Source organism: Zingiber officinale, chromosome 6A, assembly GCF_018446385.1.
Source record: "Zingiber officinale cultivar Zhangliang chromosome 6A, Zo_v1.1, whole genome shotgun sequence".
Lineage (NCBI taxonomy): Eukaryota > Viridiplantae > Streptophyta > Magnoliopsida > Zingiberales > Zingiberaceae > Zingiber > Zingiber officinale.
In genome coordinates, this window is record NC_055997.1 from 14,561,584 (window position 1) to 14,573,710 (window position 12,127).

Genomic DNA, 12,127 nt, shown 5'->3' on the forward strand with positions numbered 1-12,127 from the left:
TATTTATCCAGATTACTATAGTGTAGTAATAAATTCAGGATACTGTTCATTAGTATAGTAAAATTCCGAATCGATTACTGCACCTATTTGTATTTAAAAATCATTGTTCTTAATATATTATTTCAAATTGATATTGGAGGATATGGATATAATCAAGAGAACTAGACGAATGCATATGACATGTTTTCATGTTATTCTAAATTCTCTAGGTCTATTAACATATTTCAACCGAGTTAGATGAATACATAAGACTTAGAAAGCTCAGAATAACATCAAATTCTATATATTTATCTAGTTCATCTAATTATATTCATTTTTACAAACATCAATTTGATATATTATTCTGAGAATATTAGTTTTTTTAAGCCGAATCAAATTTTAAGATTTCCAGTGTAGGGCCACAAAATCATTCCTACCAATTGATTTGCGAATATACAAATCGATTAGGAATAATAAAAGGGGTAAAATGGATAGCAAAGAGGGTTAAAATGGGTATGCGTATGGTAATTTTAAAACTTAAGTAAGCGATTTAAATATTTAGAAACTTTAGCTACATGGTAATAAAAATAAATCGTAGGACAAATATGAAATCAGCGACTATTTTCTTTACACACCCTCAAAGATTTGAATTCAATCAAATGCTAGGGACTGGGCATTTCGAAAAATGTTGGGTTTATTTCAAATTTTTCTCAAACATTAAAAGGTTAAAATATCATTTGGATTTTGATAAATCTCGTAGTTCCCATCGGCGCTCGCCGGCCGCCAACCGCCGCCGCAGCTGCTGCTCCACCACCTCCTCCTCCTCTCGATCAAATCAACCCAGGAAGGTGGAGGCCGAGGAATCTTAACAGCGAAGAAGATTACGAAGCTTTGGCTGATTCCAATTCGTTTAACCTTTCCCAATTCCAATTTCTCCGAAAAGATCGCGCCTTTGGTAAATGCGCCGCCTCCCTCCTTCATGGATCTCCAAATTGTAAACGATGTCGCTCTTCCCGCTCTCCCTTGCCCCTGCACGTGCCCCTTCTGCTGCCGCCCCTCCACCGGGTCCTTCCGCCGTTCCGTCAAGCGCCGCCTCTTTGAAGAGGACACCGCCGTTACGGCTTCCGCTTCCTCCTTCGGTACCGATGTTGTTTCCGCTCGGGTGGAGGTTGGGAACGAGGTGGCTGCTCTCCGGGAAGCGGTAGCGAGGCAGCAGCAGGCTATCCAGGAGTTGTGTGCGGAGCTCGACGAGGAGCGCAGCGCCGCGGCATCCGCCGCGAGCGAGGCCATGTCGATGATTATCCGCCTTCAGCGCGAGAAGGCGGAGACCCAGATGGAGGCCCGTCAGTTCAAGCGCTTCGCCGAGGAGAAGATGGACCACGACCAGCAGGAGATGCTTATCCTCGAAGACCACCTCTTCAAGCGCGACGAGTTCATCGACTCCATCACGCTTCAGCTCCAGGTTTACCAGGAGCACCTCAGTAGCTACGGCGTCGACCTTGAAACCATCGACGCCGGCGTCTCTTTCACCCATGCCGGCAGCGCCGTGCAGGCTCCTCAATTCGACGGCCTACCGACCTTTGGTTACCCTCATCTAAAGTGCACCACACCGAATGACATCGAAGGCGAAGATGTCTATGAGACTGCCGATCGCCAAAAGCACGAGTTTGGGAAGACACCAAATGCCAAAGAGGTCCTCGAGAATCTAGAGCAGCGGATTTGCGAGCTCGAAGACAAGGACATCAACGAGGAATTGCCAGGTCAATCTGGTCACTTCTGGGAATCATCTACTGATCGCCATGCCTCGGGTTCAGGCAAGAATTCACAAGAGATAAGAAATGGGGAAGAATTTTCTGCCTCAACTGGCACACCCTCAGATGATGGTGGTGCTTTTGACAATCCGAGCGATCGGGTGTACACTATTGATGCTGTGCATGGAAATCAAATGGTTGGTGTTGCTGAGGATTGTGAGAATGCGCCAAATGTGGAAGAGAAGATACCACAGATGAATGGAGAAGTAGTTGGGAATCCAGATATTGAGAAGCTTTGCATGAGGCTGCAGGCCCTTGAGGTGGACAGGGAGTCGATGAGGCAGGCTATTGTTTCCATGCGAACCGAGAAGGCACAACTACTATTATTGAGAGAGATAGCGCAGCAACTTTCTAAAGAGGCACCACCGGAAAGGAGGATGCTCAAGAAGAAAGCTTCAGCTGCTAATTCCACCTTTCTATCATTTCTTAAGGTAAACTTTCAGAACTATTGGATCAAATTAATGTTGTTTTTTTTTCTTTTGCCTATACTCACTAACTATTGGCGGTTTTGTTGTGACATTTGACACACAAGTTTTTAACATAATAAATACTTTGCTGATAGAGAATGATACCTTACTATCGGAAGCTTCAAAGGGAAAGTAGATGACATATTGATGTTTAAACAATTGATTGGAGCAAAAGATTATATCGCTCACCTCAAGCGTGTTTAAACAATTGATTGTACCAACAAAACTTTGTCTCATCATTGATTATTTTGAGTTGATTAACTAATAGCATCAGTGGTTCTGTTCTTACCTGAAGCACAAATTTAAAAACATGGTTTGTGGATAGAAAATGAAACCTTACTATTGGAAGCATCAATGGGGAAGTAGAGAAAACATTTATGTTTAAAGAATTGAAACAACAAGCAAATTTCCCATCATTGATAAAAGAAGATACAAATTTCTGAAGAAGATTATACAAGTTGGATTAACTATGTAGGATGTAGATTTAAAGTCTATTAGTTAACACATCTGCTTCAGTGTGTGTAACCTCGAACACTAACATAAGCTGGTGGAACTAGTTTCTTGTCTGTTAGACTAATTACTGGTAGATTTGTTCAAGATTCTATCTAGCACCTAAATGTGATTTGTTCAAGATTCTTGCAAATAATTGTGCAATCTGCCCCCAATACATTAGATATTTTTGAGAGCAATGAGGAAATTTACAACATGACCACTCTTTTCTACTATTAATCCATCACTAGAGAAGAGTCACCTCTCAGTTTTGAATTAAGTAATGCATATCTTATGCTGTTGGATGTTCTGATTGCGAATAGGCTCCATTTCTTCTTCATGAAGTGATAGGCACCTATTAGAAATTCTCATGTAATATTTTGAACTTTGATACTTTTTTTTAAAAAACTTTGCTTTTCAATGTGCGTCTAACTGTTTGATCAATGTTTTTCATATGATTGAATGGAATGCTATGCATGCTGAACAAATTTTGTTAACATTATTGCTTTGAGTAGTTCTGCCCAAGGGCTACTAGTGCTATCTGTTACATACCTCTCCAGTGCTGCATTTATTAATTTGCTTCATAGTTTCATTGCTTTCTTTCCTCCTTGAGATAATAAAAGAATATTTCAAGTTCCTCGACAACTTGTGGAATGCATTAACAGATGTTATACTAGAATATCTAGATATCGCTGTTATGGTGGTTTTCTAGACTGCAAAATGTCATGAAACAATCTGTTGCAGTCAAATTTATACATGATATTAGATAATTGCCAACTGTTCGTTTTATAACGAGGCATCACAACCTTTTTGGATGAATTTTGTCGGTGTTTTAGACAAAACATACCGATGAGGCACAACACACTGAATGAGCTGACAGAAATGCATGCCTTATTAATTTCTTACTCGTGTTTGTTCGTCTCTTTTAGTCCTTATTGATTGACTGACCAAGATCATCCTTCTTCAACCAAAGAGCTTTAATAGGATAACATCTTTGGCATAGTGGTTCTTGTATTCATTAGATTAAGGTTTGTCTGTCTCTTCCCAATTTTTCAGTTGATATGGGCATTTTTCCTCTGGAAAAGGAAAGCCTCGCGAGTCAGGTATCGAAATTCTGGTGCTTTTTTGGTTTTTTCTTCTGAGCTACTGTTCTTCAATATCAAATCCCTCTCAGGCACACCTTTGGATCATCAAATAACAACGTCGGCTTGATGCTTCTTTTGGACAAAACTCCCGGAATTAGCCATTGGAGGCGTGTCGCAAGAACCCATGCCTGATGATGCTCACAACTAACTACGGATTGAATCTGTCTTGCTCGAAGTGAATAAGAATAATGTAAGAAACACAATGTCGATCGATCTTTCAGTTGTGCAGTCTCATAGGAGGATTGCTTTAAAGTTCTTCTTGTAATTACATGAACTTGTATAGATGGAATTGTTCCTTTGATTCTTGAGATTGACTCTGTTAAAACTTAATTTGGCTTGAAATCTACAATTAAATGCTTTCATTGTCTGTTCATTCTTTCTTCTTTTTTTTCCCACAGATTTTGATTGCATTTGATTGATTTATAGCAATTCAGTTATATATAAACTGGCCAGTTCATCCTTGTTTTTTAATTAAATTTGTTTACAAAATAATATTTAAATTACCGTCTTACCCTCACCTTTAAAGTAACGTATTACTTTTGTCTTAATCTCCAAGAGAGGGTGCTTTGGTCAGTTCACAAGGTGTAAAGGCTGCTGTATTGTACGTCACTCAACCGATACCCGATTCATCGAAAATGCTCACCACTCAGCAAAGCGGCGAAGAGGTGGGTAGTAAAAAAATTACGCAAACACCGTTTCGATTAGGAGATGGCGACTTTGGTCAGTTAGGATTCCATTTATTGTATTAGCATCAGGGCATCCTTACTCTAGTCTAAGCTTCGTAAAGAAATTTATGTTCTGTCATATTATTATTACATCAAAAGTTAAAAATTTTATTTTTTAAAAAAAATATTTTTTATTATCATAAAATCTCTCTTTTTTAAAAATTTCACTTCTTTTAAAATTTTCTCTTTATCCATTCTCCACTATTTTTTTATAAACCTGATCTCAAGATTTTGATACAGGTTTATAAAAAAAACTATAAACCCTATCTATATAGTAGGGGAGAGATTTATATTGAGAGATTTATAACATAAATTACATGCTATAAACCTCCCACTGTATATGTCCTTAGAGGAAATCTTCTTGTTTGACTTTGTTTAAAGATGAACATCTTATCATTGGTTCCATAAGAGTGACTATCCGAGTTCTTTATTATATTATCTTAGTATAGATAAGGAGTTTTGGTTGATTATAAATTGTTAAATTTGATTTATGCATACGATAGACACGTGAGCAAAAATTTTGACATCGTTTTCGGGAAATTCAATGGTGTTCGTTTGTTTTTAGACTGTATACTACTTTTGTCTTTATCTTATTCTTGTTTTTTTATTTTGTTATTTTATTTTTCTATCGATATAACTGTTAGTATCTTGTTTTACTTTGAAGCTTTGTAAGTTGAAGAAAACAGACAGAGAAGTAATACTCAGTTATCCCGTGAGAAAGACCCATTTGGTCAAATTTCATAATTTAGACAACTTTTTCAATTTTTTTAAAAATTTTCATTTTAAAAAAAAAATTATTTTCATTTATTTATTGGAATATTAGGTGCCTTGATTCTTCTATTCTTGTATCCATGCATTTTATCTTATCGTAAGATTAAGAAATTTCTTGTGTAAATAACTATGAATGTCTGTTATCAACATTTTCAATGTTTCAGTACGTGATCAGGACCTCAACTTTAATAAGTAGCATTGAAAATAACACTAAAAGAACTGAGCTTTGGGCATCATATGTGATAGGTCAATCCTTCTACATTTGATATTTTAAATTGGATGTAGACTTTAAGTTGTAGCGGATCATACATTTATTACTGAAGTTTTATGGACTTTTTGATAAGGATCCCAATAGATATCTATAAGAATTTCAGATGGTATACTCTAAATTGAAATCCCATGGTATATCAGAAGAAAATATTAATATTCGGGCATTTTCATTCTCACTGACAGATGCATCAGTTGGTTCGAGATAAAGAAATCATTTCTAATGAGGTTCTTTCTTGCTTTTAGGACCGCAACTATCTAGAGGAGTATTAGCGGGGTTCAACAATTCACAAAATAACTATTACAAGAATAGTGGGAGAAGTTTAAAGAACTTATTGCTAATTTCCCTCAGCACCTGATTAGCGATTAGCTACTGATTATGTACTTTTATGGAGGATTATTTCCTATGGATAGGAGTATATGATTGATGTAGCTAGTGGAGGAGCTCTAGTCAATAAGACATCTCTTCAGGACAGAGAACTTATTGAGATTATGACTGTAAATTATCAATAGTTTGGGACTAGACCGATGATTGCCATAAATGTTTATTCCTTTGCAAAACAAATAAATGCAACCAATGTGTTCCCGACCAGGATCTAGTATCACCAGCACGATTCTCAGTACTATCAGCTTCATTTGCAGGAGATGTATAATTCATTTTTAGGTTTCAAGTATAAGAACACACAATAATGAACTGTTGGTCTAGGTGCGACCGACAAGAGGGGGTAAATTGTCCGAAACAAGAATTAGAAATAATCTTTTGCTTTTGTTTAGCAAGGATGCACAATTTAATTAAGCAAAAAGCAATTAACATAAAAGAAATAACAATTTATAAAAACAATATGTAAGAAGACTGAGATTTCTAGTTAGTTATAACTTAGATGATTGTTAATCCAAAATAATTGCAAAGTTTCACTAAAAATATCTCTTTTGTCGAAGGCGGAGAAGTCTCTTACACTTTTTGAAAGTTCAGAAATAAACTAGGAAATGAATACAGAAGTTGTTGTTTAATTCCTAGCTCCAGGGGGCTCTTTATATCTCCTGAAAAATCTTATTCGTGACTTGAAGGCGCCTCCAAGATAGTCCAAGATGCCTTCAACATGACAAGTTTTATCGCTGAAGATAAAACTTTATCTTTGGCTAACGGTCATTTGAAGGCGCCTTCAACATGCCTATAGGCTCCTTCCATGAGCTTGAAGGCGCCTTCCTCTAGTAGCTCCTTGCAAACTCCTGCAACTTCATGTGGGTGATTTCGGCCATCCAGAATTCGGATCACCCGAACCCATCTTCTAGCTTTTTCCTTGAGCAGACTTCCACTCTAACTTCTTCTCCCTCAGAAATGTTGAGCGCGTTCTTCTTGTCCACTGGTGTATTCTTCCTTAGCTTCTTGTGCCTCAGATGCATTGAGTCCATCGACTCCTTCCCCGTATCATCTTTCTCGTCCGCTGTGTCTTCCGCTCGACTTCTTGTGCTCCTAAGTTCCTGCACATTTAGACCCAAGGCATCAAATATAAACAGGATGTAACTTAACTTGGTTGACCACATCAAAATTGTTAAGCAATCTAGGTGCCCTAGGTTTTGATGTTTGGGCAAAGGTTTAAGTTAGGTTTATTATTGTATTTGATATGCGTTGTGAGTGCGCGAGATACAAATACAACAAAAAGAGTCCAAATGTGATCTTGGCAAAGGAGGAAAGTCCAAGGGTAAATCTTGGCAATGTAAGTCCAAGCATGTAGTCTCGGCAATGTAAGTCCAAGTGTGACTTGACAATGAATAAAGTCTTGGAGGCGTGAACTCTTGGTAAAGGAAGACCCACAACAAGGACAAGACCGAAGAAAGTTCCAAAAGGCAAAGCATGAAGGATGAGGAGACATTCGAGGGACACGAGACTGATGGAGGAGGCTAGAAGGCTAGGTCTAGGTTAGTTGGGCGAGGACGAGTGCTGAGTGAATATACTCATGTTGGTTGCTACTCGGAAAACCTAGAGGTTCCACTGTACAAAAATTTTGTACAAAGGTCTGAACCTTTTCCTAGCTACCATGTGTTCTTTTAAATTAAATTTTGGATCGCCTGCGGAACTTAACACGTTTTATCCAAAACTTAATCTATTTATTCTTTTAGGTTTTGACTTGGATCTCCTGCGGAACTTAACACGTTCGACCCAAATCACCTTAAGTTATTAATTCCATTAAATATTAATTTCCATAATTGGTTCCCAGTACTGACGTGGCGAGGCACATGACCTTCTTGGATATGGGAGCAACCACCACCGACTAGACAAAACCTTTTATGGAAAACTAATATTTAATTTCCTAAAATAACTTTAGGTTAACCGAAAAGAACAATCAAATCACAAGGAAAAATAAAACAAAAGAACACAACTTCGAAAATCATATTCGAAATACTAGAACGTAAGCCTCTTGTATTTGGTATTATTTCCAAAAATAACTAGTATGATGCGGAAAGAAAAATTACTAGTTATACCTTTTAGAAAGACCTCTTGATCTTCTACCGTATTCCTCTTCTAACCTCGGACGTTGTGTGGGCAACGATCTTCCGAGATGAGAACCACCAAGCACCTTCTTCTTCCTTACAAGTTTCGGCCATCAAAACTTCTCCTAGGATGAAGAGGTTCGGCCACCACCACCATGCTCCAAGGGATGTTAGAAAAGAGGCTTCTTTTCTCTCCTTCTTCTCCTTCTTAGATCCGGCCACCAAAGCTATCTCCACCATGAGAAGGTTTCGGCCACACAAAGGAGAGGAGAGGAAAGAAAGGGCCGGCCATACCCAAGGAGAAAAGAGAAGAAAAATAGAATAGAGTCGTTCACCTTGAAGCCTCCTCTACCCCCTCTTTTATAATCCTTGGTCTTGGCAAATAAGGAAAATTTAATAAAAACTTCCTTAATTCTTTTGCCATTGAAAAGGAAAATTTATTTAATTAAAATAATTTTCTCTTTTCAAATTATAATGGCCGGCCACTCTTCTCTTTTCAAATTATAATTTAATTATTTAAACTCTCTTTTAAATTATATTATCCACATAAGAAAATTTTTAAAATTAAAATTCCTTTTTATTTCAATAGGGCCGGCCACATGAATTCACCCATGAACATACCCATGGCCGGCCCTAGCTTGGTCTCCAAGCTAGCTTGGCCGGCCCCTATAGGATGGGTAAGAAGGTGGGTATAGTACTCTATAATTAAGAGACTACGATAGGGACCGAGAGGAGGAATTGGTTTTGGTCTCCCGATAAAGTTAAGCATCTCGTGCTCGCCCCGAACACACAACTTAATTTTATCAATAATAATTCATTCCACTAGAGAACTATTATTGAACTACCGCACCAATCCCAAATTACATTTTGGGCTCCTTCTTATCATGAGTGTGTTAGTCTCCCTGTGTTTAAGATAACAAATGTCCACTAATTAAGTAAGTTACTGACAACTCGCTTAATTAATATCTAGCTCCAAGAGTAGTACCACTCAACTTCATCGTCATGTCGGACTAAGTCCACCTGCAGGGTTTAACATGACAATTCTTATGAGCTCCTCTTGGGGACATTCTCAACCTAGATCACTAGGACACAGTTTCCTTCTATAATCAACAACACACACTATAAGTGATATCATTTCCCAACTTATCGGGCTTATTGATTTATCGAACTAAATCTCACCCATTGATAAATTAAAGAAATAAATATCAAATATATGTGCTTGTTATTATATTAGGATTAAGAGCACACACTTCCATAATAACTGAGGTCTTTGTTCCTTTATAAAGTCAGTATAAAGGAACGACCTCAAATGGTCCTACTCAATACACTCTAAGTGTACTAGTGTAATTATATAGTTAAGATAAACTAATACCTAATTACACTACGACCTTCCAATGGTTTGTTCCTTTCCATCTTGGTCGTGAGCTACTGTTTATAATTTATAAGGAACTGATAACATGATCTTCTGTGTGTGGCACCACACACCATGTTATCTACAATATAAATTAATTGAGCAACTACATTTATCATAAATGTAGACATTTGACCAATGTGATTCTTATTTCTATATAAATATTTATACCAAAAGTTAGACTTTTAGTATACACTCTAACAACTCAGGGGTAAAATCCTAGGGTTATGGTTTGATCAATTGACTGGGACAGGGCACAGAATGTTTCTATGCCCGATGGTTGTGAAAATAGTTGTTTGGCACTGTAGTAGCCAACCATTACTGTAGCAATCGATAGTTACTATAACAGTTGACTAGTATTGAGTTGTCGACCTGTAATAGTCAAATTCTACTTAGGACTAGTCAACTGATGTCTTTACCAGTCAATTGGTAGCGGGAAAATAGCTTGGTATTTTCCTCCCGAGCTCTATTTAATAGAGCTCGGGGTGCTTAGGCATTGTTGACGAAATTAGTGGTGATTAACCCTAATTAGAATCTATAAGTGCTCAAGTGATCTAGTGTGGTCTTATGCGAGTTGTGGTGAGGTTTCTTCACCTATAAGGAGCTATGTGAGATAGCCAAAAGTTCTCTGGGGAATCATCTATCGATAGATCGGGATCATCCACCTTACGGATAGCCGTGGAGTAGGAGCTCTATCTTCGAACCACATCAAATCAACATATTAGGTTTGTTTTCTCTTATTAGTATTTGTTTTTGTATTTCGTTGTGCGTACTAACTATTGTAGGAAGCGACAATTTGTGTGAGAAGTTATTCATCCCCTTCAAACGAATGTCAAGGTCCTAACAAGTGGTATCAGAGCATGTCCGCTCTTTGTTGGACTAATTATCATATGAGCAACCGCTAGAGGTGAAGATGGAGTCGGAAAGAGCGCTAGGATGGGATACCCGGATCCCACCTCCATATGACCGAGAAGACTTCGGCTATTGGAGATTGCGCTTGGAGACTTGTGTTGGGACCGAAAAGTAGCTAGAGGGGGGGGGGGGGTGAATAGCTCGTCGCGTGCTCTTTGCTCGACATTGCTTGTTTCTTCAAAGATGCGCAGCGGAAAATACAGAAACAAACCACACAACGCTAACAAGGTTGGTTTACTTGGTATCCACCTCACAAGAGGTGACTAGTCCAAGGATCCACACCTACACACACACCCTCCACTAATAAAACTCTCATTTATGGTAACTACCAAAGGCGGAGAAGCCCTACAAGACTCAATACGAGAAGAAAGGGAAAGGTAATGAAATACAAGCTTACAATGAGAGCAAAAACCCTAACCCTAGTTTCTTATTCTTGCTTTGATCAGCCTCTTGACTTGGAAGAACCTCCAAGAGCCTTCAAGAACTGGCGATCTCGAGCTTGAGAAGAGCTGTGGAGAAGCTGGTGAAGATCTGAAATGAATCGGTGAAGAGATACCGCAGCCATCGCACGCCTGCAGCTCAAATACGACGCAACGGTCGGATTCTGATCGATTCGAAAACTCCCAATCTATCGAGGAGGCTTTGGATCGATCCACGGATCGATCCAGAGCGCCTCTGTGCTCTGGAGAAAACGCCTGGATCGATCCACGGATCGATCCAGCGCTTATCGCGCGAACCAGCAGCGTCCCAATCGATCGGCTGATCGATTGGGACCTCTGGATCGATCCATGGATCGATCCAGAGGCTCTCTGTTCGCTGGGAAAGGCCTGGATCGATCCACTGATCGATCCATCTCCTGGATCGATCCACTGATCGATCCAACTTTTGGTTTTTGCCCAAAACCAAGTCCCAAGCCTCTCAATCCAATATTCGGTCAACCTTGACCTATTGGTATATCATGCCTAGCATTTGGTCACTCCCTTGACCTGCCAGGACTCCCCGCTAAGTGTCCGGTCAATCCCTTTGACCCACTTGGACTTTTCTATTCGTGCCAAGTATTCGGTCAATCCTTTTGACCCACTTGGACTCTCACCAGATGTCTGGTCAACCTTAACCCATCTGGATTTCTCTTGCCTGGCTTCACTCACCAGGACTTTCCCAATTGCCTAGCTTCACTCACTAGGTCTTTCATGCACCTGGCTTCACTCACCAGGATTTTCCTCCTGCCTAGCTTCACTCACTAGGACTTCCCAGTCAAGTATCCGGTCATCCTTGACCTACTTGACTCTTCTTCAATCAACCTTGCATTGTCAAACATCGAAACCCAAACCAAGACTCAAGTTTGGTCAACCAGGTCAACCTTGACCTGAGGGATGTTGCACCAACAACTTGGTTCTAAATAGATTGGGACCATTGGATGGCGTTGGAGGATCCATTCAAAGCTCCAACGTACAAGAAGGGGAAACACCTCCATCCTAGGTATTGGACCAAGGAGCAAAGGGAGCAATCAGAGGTGAATAAGAAGGTAACAAAAATTTTGATAAACTTATTACCTTCTAATTAACATTGTTTTGAGTGTAGATAAATACGAGAATGCAAGTGACCTTTGGAAAAAGGTCATTGCTTATCATGAGAACCCTACACAACTCCAAGGAGT

General features: G+C 39.1%; 1 protein-coding gene across 1 annotated transcript; it reads left to right on the plus strand.

Moving 5' to 3' along the window:
* Positions 1-731: 731 nt before the first annotated feature.
* LOC121995906 (myosin-binding protein 7-like) lies at positions 732-4,253 on the plus strand. Its single transcript, XM_042549682.1, has 3 exons — positions 732-2,221; positions 3,803-3,849; positions 3,921-4,253. The coding sequence occupies exons 1-3, from the start codon at positions 959-961 to the stop codon at positions 4,021-4,023; spliced, it is 1,413 nt and encodes a 470-aa protein (XP_042405616.1). The 5' UTR covers positions 732-958; the 3' UTR covers positions 4,024-4,253.
* The last annotated feature ends 7,874 nt before the right edge of the window (positions 4,254-12,127 follow it).